This window comes from Octopus bimaculoides, chromosome 23 (assembly GCF_046866305.1).
Source record: "Octopus bimaculoides isolate indiv1 chromosome 23, ASM4686630v1, whole genome shotgun sequence".
In the NCBI taxonomy this organism is placed as follows: domain Eukaryota; kingdom Metazoa; phylum Mollusca; class Cephalopoda; order Octopoda; family Octopodidae; genus Octopus; species Octopus bimaculoides.
The window spans coordinates 24957418-24978207 of record NC_142950.1 but is presented as its reverse complement, the minus strand read 5'-3'; the positions used below and the strand labels follow the sequence as shown (position 1 = coordinate 24978207).

At 33.7% G+C, this 20790-nt stretch overlaps 2 protein-coding genes and 1 non-coding gene across 3 annotated transcripts in view; 2 read left to right on the top strand and 1 right to left on the bottom strand.

Moving 5' to 3' along the window:
- LOC106877273 (mediator of RNA polymerase II transcription subunit 22) overlaps nt 1–20790 on the bottom strand; it is a 36430-nt gene that overhangs the window by 9840 nt on the left and 5800 nt on the right. The window lies entirely within an intron of this gene.
- LOC106877269 (large ribosomal subunit protein eL8) lies at nt 280–20357 on the top strand (the record flags this gene model as incomplete). Its single annotated transcript, XM_089340729.1, has 7 exons — nt 280–294; nt 4074–4191; nt 10624–10773; nt 11979–12199; nt 18052–18182; nt 19359–19428; nt 20206–20357. Coding segments are annotated over 7 exons (810 nt in total), but the record flags the coding sequence as incomplete, so codon positions are not given.
- On the top strand, nt 17862–17930 carry LOC149131332 (small nucleolar RNA SNORD36). The gene has a single exon (XR_016238150.1). It is a non-coding gene; the product is annotated as a small nucleolar RNA SNORD36 (small nucleolar RNA).

Genomic DNA, 20790 nt, shown 5'->3' with positions numbered 1-20790 from the left:
ATAATTTCTGCCTTGTAGTAATTTGTTTATACGGAAATGTGGCTTCAGAATAATCTAGTAAGGTAGCTTTATTTAATTCGGCCACCTATCGGCCTTTTTAGCTTAGGACTCATCATGGTAAGTCATCGTGTCATTTGATTGTATTTTGTAATCGCTAAACATCTATATTTATTTCAACTTTAAATCAAGCATCAAATATGTATTTTGTATCTTGTAAGAGTCTACTACATATACGAAGAGATATTTTGTAAAAAATATTGTATATTTTTGTGAATTTAATTGCAAAAAAATGTGGTAAGCTGTGCTTTTTCTTCATCCATTTTACAATTTCTCTTGTTACTTTTTATTTTAAGGTGGAGTTTAGTAATTATTGGATTAATTTTAATTATTCTAAAAGAATTACCATCTCAGAAAAAAAAAACAAACGTTATTTGTGTGTCCTTATATAATGTGTGGCTGTATATATATATATATTAGAATTATGTGTGCACGTGTATATCCACTCGAGTCCTCAATGCTAATCCCTGTATATTTATGATATATATATATATATATATATATATATAGTGAATGTAAAATATATTTTTATAATTCTATACTTTATAATATTTTTGAAGTTGATCAAGGCCTTGACCGAGCGGTCCATTAATTTATTCCTAAAAAATGGAAAGATTTATGTCGGCAAGATTTGAATTCAAAGCATATAGGGACGTAACTTAAATACGGAAAGTGTTTAAGTAAAAAGACAAAAATTTTTGTAAAATGTAAATCGGCAAAATATATTTATCCTAAACGCGAGAAATAAACGAATTTGAGTAGAATCAATTGTTAAGTTGCAGGTTCTGATGAGGGCTTCCCTTAGGCATTCTAGAATATCTATATCGAAAAGAAGGCCTTCCGGCGATCTTACGGTACGAGTCCTAAATATCGGCCTTTTCCGTAAAAAGTGTCTTCGGCGATCTTTACCAAAGATCGGCTCTAAAATATCTATATCGAAAAGAAGGCCTTCCCCGATGTCCATCTGTTAAATCTGTGAAGCTTTTTCAAGTGTCAATGGAAACAATTTGCTTGCCCTTTTTTGATAAGCTTTCTGATAATGTCCTTAAATATATTCACATTAAGTTTCCTGTATACACACGCACACCACACGTGTCCGGTGTTATCCTAACCGCCGAAAACGGGTGGTGTGCGTATTCTTTATCTTCGCCATCTTAAAGTAACACTTGTTAAGCAGTGGCAGGACAGCCGTGTATATACAACGGGCTTCTACACATTTTCGGAATTCACTTAGAAGGTATTAATTGGTCCGAGGCTATAGTAGTTGTCCAAGGTGTCGCACATTGGGGCTGTACTCAAAACCACATGGTTTCGAAGCGAAATTTTTAATCAGTCATACCTGCACCTATATGTGTTTGACGATATAGAGTATATAAACTAGGGCTTCCTTACTCAGTAAAACGTCTGAGCCATTGTATGACTACATGAAATCACAATGGGAGAACGTAGTCCTTGAGAACTTTGCCACAACTGGAACGCCATGAAATTTGTTCGATCAGGGCTGATGTTATATCTAACAATTTGTCTATCCTCTGAAGATTTACGGTACTTCATTATTTGATAGAAGCCAATGTTTTGTGTAGAAGAGTGGCTGGCAGCAAAAATATCCAAACACTTATTCCGCTAATTTTTTCTCTCTTAGTTCCTGGGAGAAATCAAACATTTTTATTTTTCAATATATGTCCAAGTGTGTGTGTATGGGTTACTTAAGGTCCAGTATTTATATTGTACCTCAGTTGCGGATTTAAGACAGTCGTCAGATGGATGCTTTTATCCCTCAGGGGTCGATAAAATATAAGGATCAGTCATGTGTTGTGATCTCTAGAGCTGAATAGAAGCGTGATAGGATAATTAATTCATTGATATTTTGATTTTATGTCTTGTACAATGATCTAATTAGAAATATACATTCAACGTCCGTTTTCCATGCTGGCATGGTTTGGACGAAGAGGATTCGAGTGGTAGCTTTTCTACGGCCAAATGCCCCTTATGATGCTCCCTTCCATGTTCCCAAGTAGGAAATTATTATTCTAATTATAAATTACATTATCATTTGTCATAAAGTTTGCTTCATATTAATTTACATTAGCAAGTGATTGTCTTTCCAAAGTAGTAAACATTCTCAGAAATGGTTGGAAGTTGCAAAAAATGACATGTCTTGGGTAGAAATGAAGTGCTCCATGTAGCAATGTAGAGGAGAGGGTTAATGTAGTACTGGTAGGGATAGGGAAGAAGTAAGTGATGAAAATGTTTTTCAGCAATGTACTATACTTGAGATCATTGATTTGTTCTAAACAAACAATTGACTATGATGACACTTGTTGGATATGTGATTGTCTGTGAAATCGATCCCTTGGCTGTCTGAGTCCACCTTATTTCACCTTATGATGCCCCCCCCCCCCCCTCGGGCACTGTCATGGTATTAGGTGTCAGAAATGAAAGTAGAAAAATCCAAACAAGGAATGTTACGGCTGGCTTGAGTTGAAATCTGTTTCTTTGGCTATTGACTGGCCGGAGCTCTCTCTCTCTCTCTCTCTCACTCGTTCACCTTCGTTTGTTTCCGTAGAATTTATCAAATTAGAAAGTGCATTTCCGTAGAATTTATCAAATTAGAAAATGCGTTTCCGTAGAATTTAAACAAATGAAATTCAGTTTAAACTTTTTAAATAAATATATTTTTGCATTATTCATTATTGTTTTTAAAAACAAATCACATACACCAATCAGCACCACCACGCGTAATCCAAAGTTGGAATTAATCACCGCGATATTGCCATCGCCACCGCTACAACAGAAAATAGTATTAATTGGCTTAAGAGACATGGACTTTTAAATACCCCAAAAATATGCCCCTCGTGTGGAGCTAGCATGATGGAAGTAGCCAAAAAGTTTTTTTTTTTCTAATTTGATAAATTCTACGGAAACAAACGAAGGTGGACGAGTGATAGAGAGATAGACAGACAGATAGATAGATAGCTCCGGCCAGTCAGTAGCCAAAGAAACAGATTTCAACTCAAACCAGCAGTAACATTCCTTGTTTAGATTTTTCTACTTTCGCTTCTGACAGCTAATACCATGACAGTGCCGTGCTCCATGTAGCAATGTAGAGGAGAGTACTGGTAGGGATAGGGAAGAAGTAAGTGATGAAAATGTTTTTCAGCAATGTACAATACTTGAGATCATTGATTTGTTCTAAACAAACAATTGACTATGATGACACTTGTTGGATATGTGATTGTCTGTGAAATCGATCCCTTGGCTGTCTGAGTCCACGTTATCTCACCTTATGATGCCCCCCCCCCCTCGTGTTCCCAAGTAGGAAATGTTTTCCGTCCTATCTAGTGAGACAAGCTCTCTAACCACACAACTATATGTGTGTAAAAAATCCGATCCTGCGGAAGGCACCTTTGAGGAGCCTGGCCGTTTCGTGGCCCTGTACCCTTGTGCAATGAAACTTATTTCTGCAAATGTGCGAAGTCCTGATGCTGATCATAGTTTAATCAATGAGCGTAGGAGCGGGGTAAATGCAGTAAAAATAAGGTGGGGTGGGGATCAGTGGGACTCCATTTCAGCAACCCTTCAGAAATTGAACGTCATTACGACACTCTCTGGGAGTTCATGGTACGAAATTCATTGTCATTGCTTCGATTTGGTTTAAAAAATGCAGTAAAAATAGGGAGTTCAGTGGGGCCCCTGGGATTAGGAGAGTTGCTGGTTTGAGTGTTGTCCTTGCACCAACGGTCTCGGAGTTAACGGACATAAAAACGTAACTGACAGAAACATCACTCAAATTTAAATTAAGATAGAGGGTAATTCTTCAGGGTTGTGTCCCTTCATTTTTTTTTTTTACACACTTGTAAACTGAACAATTAACTATATATATATATGAGGGGGTTTAGATTTAGACAAGATTTATTGGTGAAAGCAGTTGTCAAGCACATCAGGTTTTGAAATACAGAATTTTGTGATTAAATTTTCAATTAGAATTCACATTTCTTCATTTGCATCTCCTGCAGCCTAAATTCAAGAAAGGAAAAAAGAAGTTGCCACCAGTTCCTACTGTTGCTAGGAAGGTGGAACCAAAGAAAGTGGTCAACCCACTGTTTGAGAAAAGACCAAAGAACTTTGGTATTGGTGAGTAAATTTAAATTTCTGTCTTCATTTTATAATAAAGTCCAGTGCTAGCATTATTTTATGGAAGAACTTAATGTGTGAACTACAAATTTTATGGTCATATTTCCATTAACAGGTCAAATTTTGAGGAGTTTCATAGGATTTTATTTTTGGAATATCCAGTGAATAGAACTGGACGGTTCTATTTAGCCAAAGTGTTTCATCTTTCATTATCCAGTGAGTCCTTTCAATTTGTAAAACTGATTTGAGGAAAATTTAACCACTTCTAATGGATTGAATAATCATTTGAAAACAGCAATGATTCTTTCTTCCACTTCTTTCATTTCCCTCATTGTTTTCTATTCAAATATGACATCATAGTAAGATTTTCCAGGAATATTAGATTATAAATACACATAGCTTAGATTTATTTATACACATTTTGTAATTAATGTTGGCTTATTTATTTCCTTGCCATTATGCAGATCCTTAATTCAGTGTTCAATTTTATTTCTGTGGTAAAGAAATTGAGAGGTGGGCTCATGACTTCAGAAAATGTTCAGGCAATGATGGAATTAAGAATATTTGCTACATGAATATTAATGATTACAAATGTTTTTGCTGAGCCTGACCAAACTTCAAACTTTTCCTGGTTACAACGGTTTACAGTGCCCTGTTGACTGAAGTAACCTGTGGTCTTAATAGAGAAGTATTAATAAAAACAAGATTATTTTACAAACAAAATTAAAAAAAAAAATTACTGGTTTTTAAAGATTATTTTAAACTGACCTCCAGTTTGTAGCAGATGAGATGTGGAAATAAAAATAAGTTTGAAAGGCTTTTTTAAAGTTTTCTCTATTTGAGAATAATTTAAAGAAAATAAAAGGTGTACACATAACCTGAATAGTTAAATAGGTTTTTGCAAGTATGGTTTTGAGTTTCATGTTACTGTGGACCTGTTTTAACTGAGCTTCAGATTGATCAATCTGTTGAGGCTGTCAGTTTGTAATATACATATCGATGTAAAATCGTGCAGCAGTTTGCTTCCTTTTACAAAAGAAAGGCTAAAATTTAGTTCTGTAAAAGTGATAAAATAGCTGATGTTGATTGCTCACTTGCTCCCAAGTTGGTGCCCTGGCATGGCTATAATTCAGTTGAAAAAAGGAATTGGTCATGAAAACCACCTATATATGTGGGTTTCAAGTTGAAAAACGTTAATCAGGATTATATTGCTCGAAGAGAGAAAATATTTTAAAACATGCAGTTGATGATGCCTGTAAAGCCAATTGGTGGAAGTAACACATGTTTCACCCCTATTAAATATCCTGTGTGATATATATATATATATATATATATATGAACATAGTGATACTGTAGCAGGATATTAATTCATTTCATAAGTAAATGGTTCATGAAAATGTAAAATGTCTATAAATTTTAAGTTATAGAAATTAAATTATGACTGGTTAACTCACTCTACTGATCGCCAAAAGGTTCCTGATTGCTCCAGTAATTTCTAATCTTGGGTAACTGTCTAATACCTATAATAATATTTATGGCAAAAAATGCCCGTATTTCTACGGTTGTAGGAAACCACAAGCTATCTTTTTTCCAGCTTGTTTTCATTCTGCGTAACTTTGTTTCCGCAGTGATCACTTCAAACAAGCATGTAGCAATGTAGAGGAGAGGGTTAATGTAGTACTGATAGGGAAGAAGTAAGTGATGAAAATGTATTTCAGCATTGTACAATACTTGAGATCATTGATTTGTTCTAAACAAACGATTGACTATGATGACACTTGTTGGATATGTGATTGTCTGTGAAATCGATCCCTTGGCTGTCTGAGTCCACCTTATCTCACTTCATCCCTGTGTTGATAGTGAGGGTTAGGGTCCTGTTGACTGTCTTAATCACAATTTGATAATTGTTTTGCTACCCATAGTGGCTAGCTAGTTAGCAATTTGTGCTGCACTGGGTAAATGACTGGTATAGCTCTAGCGATACTGTTGACATGTGTATAGCCTGTTATTTTTATAGACTAGTATTGGGAACTTTAGCTTTTAAGAACAAATCTTGAAATAATACTGAAAATAGTAAGCTCTAGCATTTTTGTTGTCTTTCTTTCATAGGAAGAGTGCTCTACATATGGACTATCATTTTCTACACCAGTGGTCACTTCAATTTGTCTGTGTATGTATATATGCACATACACACATCTATGTTCACTTAGTAGTAACAGTAGGCTTGATTGTATAAAATAACGATTAAAATAATTTGCCATTTGAGTCTGTTCTGTATAAGTTGAATTGTATAAAATGCTTATGATTTATTTTGTAACTGATATTTTCTGAGAAATGTAAGAAGGAAATATTTAGTTAATCTAAAGGATCACAATAATTACAAGGCATATAATTTCTCAGCTATGAGGTTTACCTTGCCCTCTCTGATATTGATGAGACATTTTTTTATACGCATTTCTGAGCTTTGAAAGAATATGCTTTTGTATTTATGTGACCCCCAATTTTATTGTCGAAGCGTTGTTACATATTTAATAGATGGGGATGTTGAAATATTAGATATTCATATCACTATGAATATCTAATAAATATATACATGTATTTATATATTATACACACACATTACAGAGGGATAAGAATTGGACTATTATAGGAATAAAATTACTCTTGAAAGTGTATGTAGCTGATAGGTTTAGATGTCTTTTCTGACACTGACTGAATGGCAATAGTTCATAGCCTTGCTTCAGGGATCTGATGTTTGAAGAGGTTTAAACTGGTTACGTTTTGGTAGTTGTTTTCTATCCCTAAACAATATTTAGGGTTTAGATAATTACAAGGACTGACACTTAAACAATTGGGAAATAGATGAAAAGCTTGGTGAGTGAGCATGGCTGGAAAGTGGGTACTAGGATAGGAGTATGTCATGTAGAAGATGCTAATATTGGTCAAAGGCAGATGAGATAAACCTGAAATGCTAAACCTTGATTAAATATGGAATACAATGGGTGAGTAGGACTCATCAACGCTAAGAACTTGTTTTGTTAGACCTCATCAGCCTAAAGTGACATGTTTACTAGAGAAGCCTATCTGTTGGACTAAGATGACAATTTCATTTAATTTTGTAGATTGGAAGAGAGCTGCACACTTGTATCCCATGATACATTTGTACGATATCTCTTCCTACATTAACTATGACAGTTGTAGGACACCGGTCATTATTTTGTGTATGAACTGGTGATAAATACCTGTTACATTCGTGTTAGATATTCAGCTTTAATATAACATTTGGCATGACCTGTCCCATTAGGAAGAGACCAAGAGAATATATCTGGAATGATTTGTCTACCATTCCAATATCTGAAACAAAGATGAACCCTTTAGTATTTAGATCAGCCATATCTAGCCCAAATATTCTACCTGTTTTATGTTCAAACCAGCTAGATCTCACCTCACACCTTCTCTTTCTGACATTGATGAGACATTTTTTTATATGCATTTCTGAGCTTCTAATGAATATCTCTCTGTAAATTCTTATTCTTAGTTAAGGCTTATGTAACTAAAATGCCCACCCCCATGTAGCTGTAGTTAACTCAAATACACTTCCCATGTGTAAATTCTGAAAAGTAGAGACTTTTGACTGAATGGGCATAATTTCATATATGGAAATGGTGCTTCTATTATGAAATTCAAGATGTATTGGTTTTATTAGTGTTCAATCTGTAGATTGAACACTAATATATCTGAGGTGTGTATATAGCTCATTGTATATCTGTATTTGTCTCTTTGACATTGTGTGATAGTTGCCACCATACTAGATGTCATTTCCAATATTTCATGAGCATATCTGGCCATGGAGAAATATTACCTTGCTTGAAATCAGGAAGGGCATTCAGCCATAGGACAGTAAACTCTGCTTGACCCATGCAAGTATGAAAAAGTGGACGTTAAAATGTGTGGAATTTTTTGTATTTATGAAGGACCTGAACGTGATTGTGTAATATGTTCAGAAATTTGTGTTTATTTTTTTAAGACAAACCCTGTCAGTTTGTTTATTGGAAAAGAGCTGCACACTTGTACCCTATGGTACATTTGTACGATATCTCTTCCTATATTAACTGTGACAGTTGTAGGACACTGGCCATTATTATCTTGTGTATGAACTGGTGATAAATGTCTGTCACATTATTTTGTGTTAGATCAATGGATATTCAAAGAATTTATTAGAATTTTTAGGTACATTTTGGACCTACCATTTTGGTATTAACACTTTAATATATTTTGGTACTGAAGATAGGGTTTTGCTTAAGTTGATGACGGCTGGTGAAGTAATAATAATGAAACCTGATTAGGAAAATTTAGTGGTTAATGGATTTCATTTTCTTGTCAAAGTAAGTAAGCATAGAGGATTGTGATTTTAAATTTTGGTATTGGTACTGTGAACAAAACAATTGATGTAAAGAGAGCTAAAAGATAAATCATTTAGAAACTACTATTAGGAGATGAATAACTGTGCTGTTTCAATTACAGAAAGATAAGGTTTTATGAAACTAGTCTTAGTTGAGGAACTCGGTTTCAGCCTGTCAATGGTATATTTAAAGTATTTTATTGACTATAGTCTACTATTGTTATACGAAGGGAGATAACTATAGTTTAACCATATTTTTAAATAATTTCTCTTGCTTTCTGTAATTTTGTTTCTCATCCCTCTGTTATATGCTTATTTCTCCGTTGGGTGCCAAATGGATGGCTTCAAAATGACTGCACCAAATCGTCCATTTGTTATTTCATTGTACCTTGTGATATAATGGAATCGTTTGAAATATCAGACTGGAGTAATTTGTTTTCCTTTGCAACATTTATGAATCTGACATAATGGTTTACTGTTTTTTAGATATTAAAATTGTAACGTTTTCCATGATATTCTACACAAATAATACTTTAGATGGCTTTTGCGAAGCATATAATTTCTCAGCTATGAGGTTTACCTTGCCCTCTCTGACATTGATGAGACATTTTTTATACGCATTTCTGAGCTTTGAAAGAATATGCTTTTGTAGTTTCTTTGTGGAGCTTAATTAGAATTAGATCTTTTGTTTCAATATATTATAACTAGAATACATTTTAAACATAAATGTTCCTTTCATAAATTTATAGAATTTCAAATCTAATAGCTAAGTTATTTAACCCTTTAGAATTTAAACCGGCCATATCCGGCCAAAAGTATTCTGCCTGTTTTGTTCAAACTGGCCAGATCTGGTCCCTCACACCAACCCTACAATATTGTTTTAAAAATTAACAGCTACCTCATCAAAATTCATAGCTACAAGGTAATGTATGATTAGTTCAAAACAATGTGGATAAAAAAAGCATTAATTTTGGAAGAATAATGCAAACACTAAAGGGTTAAATTTTGTGATATCATCTAACATGATAATATACTGAATATTGAGAAAGAAAGGAGTGGGTGTATGTGGTGAAAGCAGTATACTAGATTTTTAGTTACTATTTCAAGGTTTCTGTGATTTCCGTATAAATTAACTGTGATGACAATCGTTATTGGTATTGAATTTTCTGTGAAATATACCCCTTGGCTGTCTGAGTTACTTGAAAATATGGCAGAACAAATATTAGTGAAAAAGCAATTGTTTACTGTCAACGTAATGTGACAGACCCATTAAGGGAGTCATACTGCTGCTATTTAGCCCTAGGAAGCTAGACCGCTTCCTGTTGGCCTTGACACATTTCCTGTGTCCTTATATTTGTGAAGCTTCCTAGGGCTAAATAGCAGCAGCATGATTCCCTTATTGGGACTGTCACATTAAGTTGACAATAAACAACTGCTTTATCGTAACACTGCTGCTTATGTCTCTCTGTGAGATTTATAGTTAGATCATTTCTAAATATTAGTGAAAATCATATGAACTGAATTAGGTCTGTATATGTATTTTTTATATAGTAATAAGGTTTGACTTGCAGCTGGAAATTTTAAGGTTCTCTTGTTTGAAGAATATAAATTATAGAAATATTAACTCGCAAGTAGCTTCCAGTAATTTCTCAAACGGAATCTTGCTATCTTTGTTGTAAAATGCTGCATTTTATTAATTAGGGCACTAGTTCAATAATAGTCGATTATGTAGTTGCTTTGATATGATTTGTTATGTTAGTTTTGGGTTATCTTCTGCTTTTTTCTATACAAGTTCACTATGAAGTTATTGTTTTTTGTATAACTTATCCTCACTGTATTTGAACCTTTGCATTGTATGGTTTGTGCTGAGGCCAAGCAACAGTGGAATATGAATACCAGTTCTGAAACCTTGGCATCCTCACTGATAGGGTTGTTGATTTGGAAACTGTTCACATGATTATTCTCTTGTTTATAAAAATACCTGATTACAAATTAAACGTGGCTAAATTTCATTGTGTATTTTTCTTCAGGTCAAGATATCCAACCCAAGAGGGATCTAACACGTTTTGTAAAATGGCCCCGTTACGTGAAGATCCAAAGGCAAAGGGCTGTTCTTTATAAACGCCTCAAAGTTCCACCACCAATCAATCAGTTTAGGCAGAATCTTAGCAAAGATTTAGGTAAGTCCAGTTTTATTTTGATTTGAGAAGATATACTTGCTATGTTGAGGTTGAGGAAAATTTATGAAAATATATATAAGCAACTCTTGATTATGTAATAGGTATTTTGGTATACTTTTGATGACTTGACAAAATCGAAACACTTCAATTCGGCTGCTTCCGTGGAAGCACATGTCAACTGTTAGTTGACGAAATGGGAGAAGGAGAAGAAAGCTAATCAGTTGTACGTGTGTGCTTGTTCTTGTCTGCCTGTTCTGTTATGTATTTATGTGTTGTGGAATATAGATAACGTAATTATGCCAGCAATGTCTCATTTTAAACTTGAAGGGAAAAAATCATTACATATTTGTTCTTACCTGCTTCACGCCAAGCAGAAATATTGCAACATGCATGGAGAAAAGGAGGGACTATACAATGCATTTTATGAATTTCATAAAAAAACATTCTTGAAGTTTAAATTATACAGTATAAAGCTGCCTTCGCTATATCTATAGTGTTTTGATTTTATCGAGTTATATCAAAAGAATACCGGTATTTTTCGAAAAGGAATAAAAAAATTGTCCTGACTAGAGAGGGGTCGAAATAGCTATTACTTGGTACCTGTCCCCATGCTGCCACTGAGTACTCTTATACTACTGTAACTGACTGACCATACCGTGGTATATAACTTACAGCTAATGCAGTACCAAGCTTGATCAAGGTAAACTGTGCCCCCAGTTTACTTTTCATAAAGAAATTATTAGGATTGTGCAATTGTATAAAAAAAGTAGTCTACATTGATAATCATGTACAAGTGTATTTACCATAGAATGTTTATAGCAGTGTTTCTTAACCTTTTGACCTTTAAAATAGTGTGTGTGTATATATATATATATAATGTTGTCCATAAATTGCAGACATCACTAAATATATCCTCAATGGTTATATTTTTTGATAACATAATAGGTTAGATAGGATGATGTCTATATTACAATAGCCAATAATATGTTGTGCATGTATAGTAATATTACAATCATGAAATTAGTATTAGCTTATCTCACTCTTTCTCATGGAACCTTGGGAAACCCTGGTTGAGAAACGCTGGTTTATAGGTTCGTATTTGTCGGTAAATCTATAAGTCCTGTAATTGAATCCACCCAGAATGTAATTAGGTTGGATTTTAGTGCAATTACTTTAATGTATTGTTTTTTTGTTCCAAATTGCAGCAACTCAGATGTTTAAACTTCTGGACAAATATCGTCCAGAAACCAAGCATCAGAAAAGAGCACGTTTAAGGGCTCGTGCCGAGAAACGAGCTGCAGGTAAAACAGATACACCAACAAAACGCCCCCCTGTTGTTAGGTCTGGAGCCAATACTGTGACCAGCCTTATAGAACAGAAAGCAGCCCAATTAGTTGTCATTGCTCATGATGTTGATCCCATTGAGGTAGGTGTTTCCCCTAACTGCATTAGGTTTATCTATATGTGCGTATGTTCCTTATGCATTCCAAAGCAAAAGATTCAGTAAGCTTTTGGCTACCAACTAAACTATTTTCATACAAAAAATTAAGATTATCATTTTTCTTTTAGTCACCTATCATAAATGACATCTTTTACCACCACAATGATGTCACATTTTCTATATGTGTTCGTGTGTTTGTTGCGTACATTAGGCTGATGACTGACAAGTATATGTGTGTAATGGTGTTTGTGTCTGTCTGTATACATACATTTTTTTGATGACTGACACAGGTAGACGCACACACGGAAAGATATGTGCTGATACTGAAAGTTATGAGTAAGTTTCATTAGAAAGTGAAAATAGCTTCACTCTTTCAATTTCAACCAAAATTACAGTATTCAATTACAAGACCAATGTGTGAATAATGAAAGTAATGTTTCTCCGAATTAGTCACATATCTGTATTATAATAAAGTTGCTTAGGTGATCTCTCATTTTGATTTGCAGAGCTGTCATGTGTGTTAATTAGCTTAACTGTTATAACTCTCCAGCATACAAGTGTTTAACTATAGGATGAGATAAGTGATGTTAAGACTTGGATAATGATGAAGTAAACATGTCAGATCCCTGCATGGTGATAATACAATCACTACCAACCGAGATCTCTGAGTCCAGTTTTAACTGTTGTGAATGATATGAGCGATTATCTTTCTTGAGCTTTGTTATAGTAACTTAACTAGATATTAAAAAAAATTTAATGCATAACTCTTTTTGGTACCAACTTACCTGAGATAGTAGTCTCTATATAAATTTTCTGTTTAAAATTGAACTAAATTAAAATCTTTTATATGTGTTTGTTGCATACATTAGGCTGATGACTGACAAGTATATGTGTAATGGTGTTTGTGCCTGTCTGTATACGTACATTTTTTTGATGACTGACACAGACAGACTTACACAGGGAAAGATAGGCTTGAGGTGTGTGTTAATGGTATGTCTGTTATAGTATATATATATATATATATATATATATATATATATATATATATATATATATATATATATATGTGACTCCCCCCTCCCAAAAAAGTGATACGTGCTAATATTGAAAGTTATGAGTAAGTTTCATTAGAAAATGAAAATAGCTTCACTCTTTCAATTTCAACCAAAATTACAGTATTCAATTACAAGACCAATGTGCGAATAATGAAAGTAATGTTTCTCTGAATTAAGTCACATCTGTATTATAATAAAGTTGCTTAGGTGATCTTTCATTTTGATTTGCAGAGCTGTCATGTGTGTTAATTACCTTAACTGTTATAGCTCTCCAGCATACAAGTGTTTAACTATAGGATGAGATAAGTGATGTTAAGACTTGGATAATGATGAAGTAAACATGTCAGATCCCTGCATGGTGATAATACAATCACTACCAACCGAGATCTCTGAGTCCAGTTTTAACTGTTGTGAATGATATGAGCGATTATCTTTCTTGAGCTTTGTTATAGTAAACTTACTAGATATTTAAAAAAATTTGTTAATGCATAACTCTTTTTGGTACCAACTTACCAAAGAGATAGTCTCTATATAAAGTAATGTTTCTCCGAATTAGTCACATCTGTATTATAATAAAGTTGCTTAGGTGATCTTTCATTTTGATTTGCAGAGCTGTCATGTGTGTTAATTACCTTAACATTTTTTTATTTATTTACTTCTGTTTTAAAGTGCAAGTGAGGAGAAAATGAAAGATGTATGTATGTGTTAATGAAATGGACGTGTGTGAGAAAGAGAGTAAGAGTGACTGAAGGGGTGTGTTATGTATATGTACATATATCAGTACATATGCATACATATTTTTCGTATGTGTGTGAGAGTGAGTGAGTGAGTGAACATATGTTGTGTAAGTGGCACATGAAAGCACGTAGGTGATGGGTGGGTGAGATGGAGGAAGGAGCATTGAGTGTTTCTTTAACAAAAATTAAACTAAAAAATATGTATCTCTCAGATTTGTAATCTCTATTTTTTCTACATAGATAAAAAAGAAATTCGAAAAGTTATTAAAACATTGCAGTGAGGATGGGGGAGAATAAAAATGCTGAAAACGTGATTTCTGGACAAAATCAAAATCGTACTAACCCCCTTTTATACGATGAAACAATACATAGTTTGTAATTCTTTTTTTAAGTACAGAAAGTACTTTTATGCAAACCCATGCAAATTGTACCCTCCCCTTCACTTTTAAACAAACAATAACTTCTATTATGCCATTAACTAATTATCAGCTGTGCCAATTTTGCCCATAAGAAAGGAACAAATAATACAATGTGTCTGTAGGTTATAACACCTGGCAACGCCGGGATGCATTGCTAGTCTATATAAATGTAATACATGGTGTATTTATCTATAAGCAGTGTTTAAATTTTTATGGTAGTCATTATAAAAATATTTAACTGTAACTGCTAACACAACTGTTATAGCTCTCCAGCATACAAGTGTTTAACTATAGGATAAGTGATGTTAAGACTTGGATAATGATGAAGTAAACCTGTCAGATCCCTGCATGGTGATAATACAATCACTACCAACCGAGATCTCTGAGTCCAGTTTTAACTGTTGTGAATGATATGAGCGATTATCTTTCTTGAGCTTTGTTATAGTAAACTTACTAGATATTTAAAAAAATTTGTTAATGCATAACTCTTTTTGGTACCAACTTACCAAAGAGATAGTCTCTATATAAAGTAATGTTTCTCCGAATTAGTCACATCTGTATTATAATAAAGTTGCTTAGGTGATCTTTCATTTTGATTTGCAGAGCTGTCATGTGTGTTAATTACCTTAACATTTTTTTATTTATTTACTTCTGTTTTAAAGTGCAAGTGAGGAGAAAATGAAAGATGTATGTATGTGTTAATGAAATGGACGTGTGTGAGAAAGAGAGTAAGAGTGACTGAAGGGGTGTGTTATGTATATGTACATATATCAGTACATATGCATACATATTTTTCGTATGTGTGTGAGAGTGAGTGAGTGAGTGAACATATGTTGTGTAAGTGGCACATGAAAGCACGTAGGTGATGGGTGGGTGAGATGGAGGAAGGAGCATTGAGTGTTTCTTTAACAAAAATTAAACTAAAAAATATGTATCTCTCAGATTTGTAATCTCTATTTTTTCTACATAGATAAAAAAGAAATTCGAAAAGTTATTAAAACATTGCAGTGAGGATGGGGGAGAATAAAAATGCTGAAAACGTGATTTCTGGACAAAATCAAAATCGTACTAACCCCCTTTTATACGATGAAACAATACATAGTTTGTAATTCTTTTTTTAAGTACAGAAAGTACTTTTATGCAAACCCATGCAAATTGTACCCTCCCCTTCACTTTTAAACAAACAATAACTTCTATTATGCCATTAACTAATTATCAGCTGTGCCAATTTTGCCCATAAGAAAGGAACAAATAATACAATGTGTCTGTAGGTTATAACACCTGGCAACGCCGGGATGCATTGCTAGTCTATATAAATGTAATACATGGTGTATTTATCTATAAGCAGTGTTTAAATTTTTATGGTAGTCATTATAAAAATATTTAACTGTAACTGCTAACACAACTGTTATAGCTCTCCAGCATACAAGTGTTTAACTATAGGATAAGTGATGTTAAGACTTGGATAATGATGAAGTAAACCTGTCAGATCCCTGCATGGTGATAATACAATCACTACCAACCGAGATCTCTGAGTCCAGTTTTAACTGTTGTGAATGATATGAGCGATTATCTTTCTTGAGCTTTGTTATAGTAACTTACTAGATATTTAAAAAATTTATTGTTAATGCATAACTCTTTTTGGTACCAACTTACCTGAGATAGTCTAAATAAATTTTCTGTTTAAAAGTGATCTAAATTAAAATCTTTTAAATGTTAATTTATATTCCAAACATTAAGCTTAATTCATGAGTTATTTCACTAAATTTGTCGTTATTTTCTCAATGAAATATTTCACGAGTGGAAAGCACTAACATGATGGAGAGCATGATTTTTAATTAGCTGATGATAGCAATGATGAAATATATTGGATTAGATTCAAACATTTTCAATTCTACTTTGCACTCATTTTCTTTATATATATATATATATATATATATATATATATATATATATATATATATATATATATATATATATGAGAGAGAGCAAGAGGGGTGGGGTATTTTAATTATTTGAATAAACCTATTATAAATATTTCAATTACTCCTGTATATAAACCTACATACAACATTGTTTGAATTACTCTTGTATGTACTCCAGTACAGTTTATTGTTACCATATTTTCTATATATGGTTAGTGTTGAGTTATTTCCCTTCTAGCCAGTTTGAATTTGCTCTTATCCGAACCCATAGCTTGAAATTTTGCAAACAAAGCAAAGGATGCTTGATCCCTTAGAAAAAGTGACCAAGTCCCCCCTTCGTTATATCTATCTCAGGTAATCTCCGGTTGTTTCAGATGAAAATTGTCGAAGTGTAGTACAACAGTTTAATATTTTTCAAAAATATAGCAAGTCCACATAAGACAGTTTTGCAAAAATACTTCTGGCTGAAAATATCATGCATAGAGTTACGATTTTATGCATCCAACAAAGTATATATGAAAGCTGAAAGTGTTGCCAATGTAAAAAGAAATGGAACGGTGAAACTATTTTTTTCGCTTTCTGAAAATGCAAGACTTTTGCATAATTATGATATACACAAACACACACTAATAGTAACAAATGATAAAGTATTTACTTCATTGTAACAGCAGTAAAGGAGTTTGAAGCTATGTTGTAAGCAAATTGGACAATGATGATGACAATTTATCAGTTACATCTCCATGGTGATATTTTATTTACTACCGAGATCTCGAGTCCAGTTGTTTGTAATGATTTTTTTTACCTTTTGGCCTATTCATTTAGGTTCATTTGAATAGTTTTGTGTGTTTTGTTAAAATTAAGGTTTTATTTTGTAAAATGTCGAATGAATAATGGAGAAATAAAGCAAGAACTTGATGACTTATACAAGATATGGTGGAGGTGGGGAATTCAGTGTGAGTGAGATAATTTGTGTTTCATATACATCATCATTGTTTAACGTTTGCCTTCCATGCTAGTGTGGGTGGGACTATATATATTTGTACACACACTTGGTTATAATTTTTCTTTGTCTCCATTAGCATACTTTGTCAACTCTGTACATACCATTATTATTATCACTTCATTTTCTTTACTATTTTTATGTTAACTATTGTTAATGTCACCTTTAAAACACATTCAGATTTGAATGGTTTTACACACATACACACACACACACACCTACTCTACAGATGGTTGAATCAGTGACTTGTTTATTCCATGGAGGTCAATGAGTATCTTAAAGGAATGTCACAACACCAGATCCTCTTTCTTTACACTGTCACAAGAACAAAGACTGTTAGATAGAAACAATTTCTCAGATACTGAAATCGTTGTTGGCCATTTCTTTTGAAATAGTATTTTTTGTGCATTGCTGATTGTGTTTGTTGAGGAAGTGGTTAGATAAAACAATAGTTTGAATAATTCTGGTTTAAATTCACAACATACTTTGGCTTCATTTTTACTCAATTGGATCACAGTGATGCTTGAATTTCTTCAACTGAATTTTTTAAATTTGAAGACACTGACGACTTCTGAGTGATCATTTCTAATTGTATCCCCTGCTTTCCTTGTGACTTAATTCGAAATCAGATCTTGTCCTTTTAATATCTGTACAAGACTTCTTATTATTTAATATTAAAAAGTTTTCAACCAACTTTTCAGCTTGTGCTCTTTATGCCTGCACTGTGTCGTAAAACTGATGTCCCCTATTGCATTGTAAAAGGAAAGGCTCGTCTTGGCAGAGTTGTCAACACAAAGACCTGTTCATGTCTCGCCATCACCGATGTCTACCCGTGAGTATTACTCCTTCCACTTGTTTAATGTTAATTATATTTAGAACAATTTAATTAGTAAGTAAATGTCAGACAAACATTGTTAAAGATGATAGAAAAAATTCTTGATATATAATTTCCTTAATTTAGAGTAATAGGGTTGACATGGATCAGTTAATTGTACTAGTGTGAACCGGGACAACTAATTGATCAATATCAACTGTTGAGTGGAAGTATCAATATCGCCACAACAATATCAACCTATTTATAATATTAACTAAGTTTAAACCTTTCGTTACTGTATTTATTTTGTGATGCTCTGTGTTTCTTTCAATTACTTTATATATAACAAAGAATTTAGTTAAATAACTTGGTTATCATTCAGCTAGTGTTAGAAGCATAAATTGTGATTATGGTTTGGTGGAAGGTTTTAATTCAAAACTTATGCAAACAAGACCTTTGTACTCAGAGCTAGAGCTGGTTTCAGCCGGGTTGGTAATGAAAGGGCTTAAGGTGGTGAGCTGGCAGAATCGCTAGCTTATCCCTATTTCGTCCATATTTGTTTTGAGTTCAAAATAAATACCAGCTGAGCACTGGGTTGATATAATCAACCCCCAGAAATCCCCAAAGTTGCTGGCTTTGTGACAAAATTTGAGACCAGTATTAAAGTTTAAACTTTACAATACCATGATATTGCAGTGTAGATCCATGTGTTAGAGGATAACGTTGTCTATCTTGTATCTTCAAGATTTCAATGGTGTGTTTGTATATTTTTAGAATGACTTTATACTGTAGGTGTGAGAGGTTGGATCTGGTCAGTTTTAATGTAAAACAGATTGTGCTAGATCAAATGCTAAAGGGTTAATGATGACTATTTCAGTTGTTTGATGTCTGCATATACCACAATCATTTGCAAGTATAACATAATTGTGAAGTCTATAATCAAGAAGCCTAGACCATTGTATTATAAGCACAGGCTTTCACAATATTTGTAGGCGTGAGGTTATCGATAGAAGCACAGGTGGGGATTGAACCTTGTGCTTTATGATTACATATACTTTCTAATCATTCAAAACAATTGTTTGTGAAGGGTGGAATTTTATTACATGTGGTTTTATATAGTTTTCTTCAATCACCTGTATAAGTGAATTACTGAGATCTGTTAATTATAATGGTTCTTATATGTTAAAATTTCAGGGAAGACAAGTCAAATTTGAATAATTTAATCACAGCCATCAGGACAGACTTCAACGACAGGTTTGAAGAGGTCAGTTATTTGTTATTGCTCTTGTTTTTTTTTGTTTTGTTTTTTCAAATTTTTTTGCATATACATACTACTTATGCATGACAAAATTGACCAAATGTAAGAAAGAGGCACCCAACATAATGCCAGTTTGTTGCAGGGGAGAGCAACGTGAAATGAAATGTTTTGCTCAAGAACACAAGTTTGTCAACCAGTGGTTGGGGACAGACGGACACATGCACATGTATATGTGCACACGCACACACAGCCTTCTTTCAGTTTCTGCCCATCGAAACCACTCAACTTGGTTGGCCTGTGGCTGTAGAAGATACCTGACCCAAGGTGCCATGCAATGAGACTAAACTTGGATCCATGTGCTTGGGAAGCAAACATCTTAGCACACAATGATACCTGTGTGTGTGTGTATGCACATATATATATGTATATATATATATATATATATATATATAAAACTTACACAAATGACAAGGTATAAACTTCACTATATACTTAAACTACTTGCCTATGTAATATTTGTAAAGGCTTTGTGTGTAATTTTACAACCTGACAATTAATGAAAGAATCAGTTATGATCTTGAATATTTATTTAAGCAGATTTTGTGACTCAGTTACTTTTTAATTATGCACTTAATCTTTTACGAAGTGGCCATTGTTTTCAGCAATACTATTTCATATTAATTATATTGTGATTTAGTTCGACATTATGTTGTTAGATTTAGAAGGTTTTGTTTACTAATTCCATTGCATGTGATTTATGATTCATGTTTTTGCTTTTTCCAGATTCGCCGTCATTGGGGTGGTGGTATTTTGGGTTGCAAGTCCCGGGCCAAGTTAAGTAAGTTGGAGAGAGTGCGTGCTAAAGAAATAGCACAGAAGCTGGGTTAATTTTCTTTTGTGGAATTGACAAAAAATAAATATACTAAAGAAAAGAATTGTCGTTTTGTTATTCTTTGTCAGAGTTGTGGACAAATGTTCATGTGTGATAAGGGCACATGTGCGGGAGAAATTCCATGGTGATAAGGCCAAGATCCCACATGGTAGCTCTACCTGCCACCAACTGTTTTAACATGAATCTCCTTAATACAGTCTTTGGTTTAAAGATACAAAACAAGGTTTTAATTAAAAGCCTTCCTATCATCAACATCATCGTTTAACGTCTGTTTTCCATGCTGGCATGGGTTGGGCGGTTTGACTGGGGATTGGCAAGCCAAGAGGCCTCATCAGCTCAAATCTGATATGGCAATGTTTCTACAGCTGGATGCCCTTCCTAATACCAACCACTCTGAGGGTGTAGTGGGTGTTTTTTATGGGAGCCAGTCAGGTGGCACTGGCAACGACCCGACATAAATGGTACTTATTGTGTTC